The following is a 3558-nucleotide window of genomic DNA, read 5'->3' as shown; positions in this document are numbered from 1 at the left end:
TGAGTTCACAGAAAAAGTGAGGGATTTCTAAGTCTGAGCAGAAGCACAGACCCAACACCATTAAGCTTTGTAACAAGGAATGTAGGGCACTCAGGATCCAGGACACCAGAACAAGAAGTCCACAAAGCTTGGGGTTCATGATGACCATGTAGTGCAGGGGGTGGCAGATGGCCACATACCTGTCATAGGCCATCACGGTCAGGAGCAATTCGTCCAACACTGCAAAGAGTACGAAAAAATAAATCTGTGTGATGCAGCCTTCATAGGTTATGACTTTCTTCTGTGTCTGGATGTTCCACAGCATCTTTGGGACGGTGGTGGAGGTGAAACAGATGTCTACCAAGGACAGGTTGGAGAGGAAGAAATACATGGGTGTGTGGAGGTGGGAATCTGAGCTGAAGGCCAGGATGATGGGCAGGTTTCCCAATACAGTGGTCAGGTACATGGAGAGGAAAAGCCCAAATATAAGTGGCTGTAGTTCTGGTTCCTCCGAAACTCCCAGGAGAATAAATTCTGAAATTGAGGTATCATTGCCTTGTACCATGTGGTGGAGGTGATGACTAAGAACAGAAATATTATATGATTAATTTTTACACAAAATAATCTTAGTAACAGTTGAAATACTACCATATATTTTTTGTCATCACAAATTAACATATCTTTAAAAAAAATCATCTGAGGATATTTTTTTCGTTGATTATTTTAGAGAGACTGGAAGGGAGGGAGGTGGGGGAGAGAGACAGAGAAACACTGATGAGAGAAAGACACATTCAGTGATGCCTCCCATACAATGCCCGACTAGGGCCAGGCATCGAGCCTGCAACCACGGTGCGTGCTCTTAACCGGAATTGAACTCAAGACCCTAAAGTGGGCTGATGCTTTAACCATTGGGAAAAACTGGCCAGGGCAAGAATCAATATATGCATTTTGAATGGATCTGGTCATCTTTATGGATCTCCCCTGACATCTTTCATTAAGATTTCTATCCCACATAGACTTTTCTTCCAAGAGGTCATGTAATGAAAATTGCTTTGCTGTAGTTTAGGAATATATGTTGAGTACTGACCATCACTAGGCAGAGGGCAGAGGATACTGGGAAACAAAAGCCCAGAATATAATGATGGTGAAAACATATATACAATAAAATGAGTCATGTCAGATTGAGAAAGGTGCTGTGAAGAAAAAAATAGTTATAAGAAAGAGTGGGTGAGGGTGTTATTTTTTTTTACTGGGAGTTCAGGAAGCCCTGCAAACAAGGTGACATTCGAACAAAGACCTCAAGGAAGACAGAGAGAAAGACACAAAGATATCTGGGGAAGTGTGTGCCCTGTTGGTGAAAGAGCCCAGCAAAGACCATGAAAATGACAGTCTCAGATATTTAAGTCTCCAAAAGGAGCCAGTGCCCAGAGGGGAGTGAGCAAGAGGGATGACAGAAGAGGTCAGAGAAAGTTGAGGAATGAGGTGGCCTCTTTGCTGTTGCTCAAACTTTAAGACACAAGGAAGCCCTCCATTAATTGTTGTTCCCTACAATGTATCTATTTTGTTTGCAAAAAATTTGTTTCAGTTGAAATTACCCTTCAATTTCATTTGTTTCCTCACATTCTGGCACCTTTATTTCAAGGACATTGTTACTCCCTCCTCTGAGCACATTACTTCCCTGAGAGACACTGGTCTGGACACAGAGGAAATTATTCCTGCTATTTCTCCTCCCAAGAGGCCAAATTAGAAGTCAAGTGAATCCAGTTTTTTTACTCCTTCCCTGTAAACTCACCTGCCTTCCGGAGTTTTAATATCCTTGCATCTTATACCAACCTTGGGTTAAAGTTTTCTCTACATCTAAGACTGAGTAGCCTATAAGACTACGTCTTGTGGACCTCCAAATTATTCACTTGTGGCTAGGAGCAACTGAGGCTCTAGGAAATTGTTATTACCAAGAGATAGAGGAGTGTTCCTTTGTTATAAAACCATGGGCTTTGGAGCTTAAGAGCTGTTATTTAGCACTTCATTTATGAAATGTTGGTTAATAATATTATATACTTAGAAGTTTCTGTGCACTATGAACCAAGATTAGAGTCTTATATAGATTATCTTATTTAATTTCTACAAAATTCCATTTGTTAAAACCCATACTATTCCAAACCTCATTCTACATTTGAGAAATGTTGTTCAGAAAGGTGAAATGATCTGGTGACCCCTTTGGGAGTCGAATGACCCTTTCACCGGGGTCGCCTAAGACCATCGGAAAACACCTATATAATTACATATTGCTTTTGTGATTAATCACTATGCTTTGATTATGTTCAATTTGTGACAATGAAATTGGGGGTCACCACAACATGAGGAACTGTATTAAAGGGTTGCAGCATTTGGAAGGTTGAGAACCACTGCACTAAATGAAAGATTCAGAGGGGGCTGGGGTCGCACACCTATGACATGAAGCCATAATGTATCAAAAGAGATTTTTATTCCCTGAACCTGTGTGCAGGTGGACTGAGATTGTGAAGGGCATCAGTGAAGAGAGCAGGGAGAGAGAGGCTTTTATTAATTTTTGCTGGCTGTAAGCCGTTCTGCTGACATAAGGATCCGGTCCGTCCTTGGTTCCTCCCAGCGTCAGGTGGTTAGTGGTTATCTGGGCCCTCTAGGTTGCAAGGTTGCTCAAGGTTGCAAGCTTCCTGTAAGATATCTGCTAAGCACAATAAGTTTTTCTCTGCCCCGTTTTATTCTCTTTAACCCTTTTACCCAGAGGTGCTGTCTTTGTAATTATTTCTCAGTTAATAGTAATGCTACATGTCCTGGTCTGTGTAGCACTTTGAGTGTCAATGTTGTGGGCCAGTGTTAGACTTAGATTTAGGTATTTTCAGGTCTTTTTACCAAGAGCCCTCCCACATATCACGTGAGACATTAGGGGGCAAGTGTTAGACTCAGTAGTTCAGATTTTGCTCAAACAAGTTTATACTTGCCTCTTGAGTGTATTCCCTCATGACAAGAAAGAAAACTTTTAGGCCTTTGCTTCTTCATTTACAAACTCAAGAAATTGTATCTACATTATGGAGTTGATGTGAATAGTAAGTGATATTTTAGAGATCAGCTATAAGTATTAAAAATATATATACTCTTTCATTCAGGGTTTCTCAAGTGCAGCATAAGTGGCATCTTGGATTGTAAGAGGGTCAGAAGTTCCCCCTGGAAAAATATCTTCCTTCTCCCCTCCCCATAATGGCAGACCCTAGTACAGTGGTTGGCAAACCACGGCGCGCGAGCCACATGCAGCTCTTTGGCCCCTTGAGTGTGGCTCTTCCACAAAATACCACATGCGAGCGCGCATGTAAAGTGAGATTGAAACTTCATGGCCTGTGAGCAGAAGTTGGATTTTGGAAAGGAGATAGACGAAACAACTATACAAGACGAGTGTGGATGGGAGAGTTGGAAGGGGTCAACCTCAGCGAACGTACCTCAATCAGATTGAGGACGTTTTTAGCAAAGGCCAGCTTAGGAGTACCTTAATTAAGTTAATAACAATGTACCTACCTATATAGTTTAAGTTTAAAAAATTTGGCT

The 3558-nt window shown here is 41.5% G+C and overlaps 1 protein-coding gene across 1 annotated transcript in view; it reads right to left on the bottom strand.

Moving 5' to 3' along the window:
- LOC102762389 (olfactory receptor-like protein OLF4) overlaps positions 1–555 on the bottom strand; it is a 4824-nt gene extending 4269 nt beyond the window's left edge. The window contains exon 1 of the mRNA XM_006752791.2: positions 52–555. Within this exon, the coding sequence (XP_006752854.2) occupies positions 52–544 (493 nt within the window). The 5' untranslated portion in view covers positions 545–555. The remainder of the gene's footprint in view (positions 1–51) is intronic.
- Positions 556–3558: the final 3003 nt, after the last annotated feature.

This window comes from Myotis davidii, unplaced genomic scaffold, assembly GCF_000327345.1.
Source record: "Myotis davidii unplaced genomic scaffold, ASM32734v1 scaffold1271, whole genome shotgun sequence".
Classification (NCBI taxonomy): domain Eukaryota; kingdom Metazoa; phylum Chordata; class Mammalia; order Chiroptera; family Vespertilionidae; genus Myotis; species Myotis davidii.
Note: the sequence above shows the minus strand (reverse complement) of the source record. Positions and strands in the feature narration are given on the sequence as shown.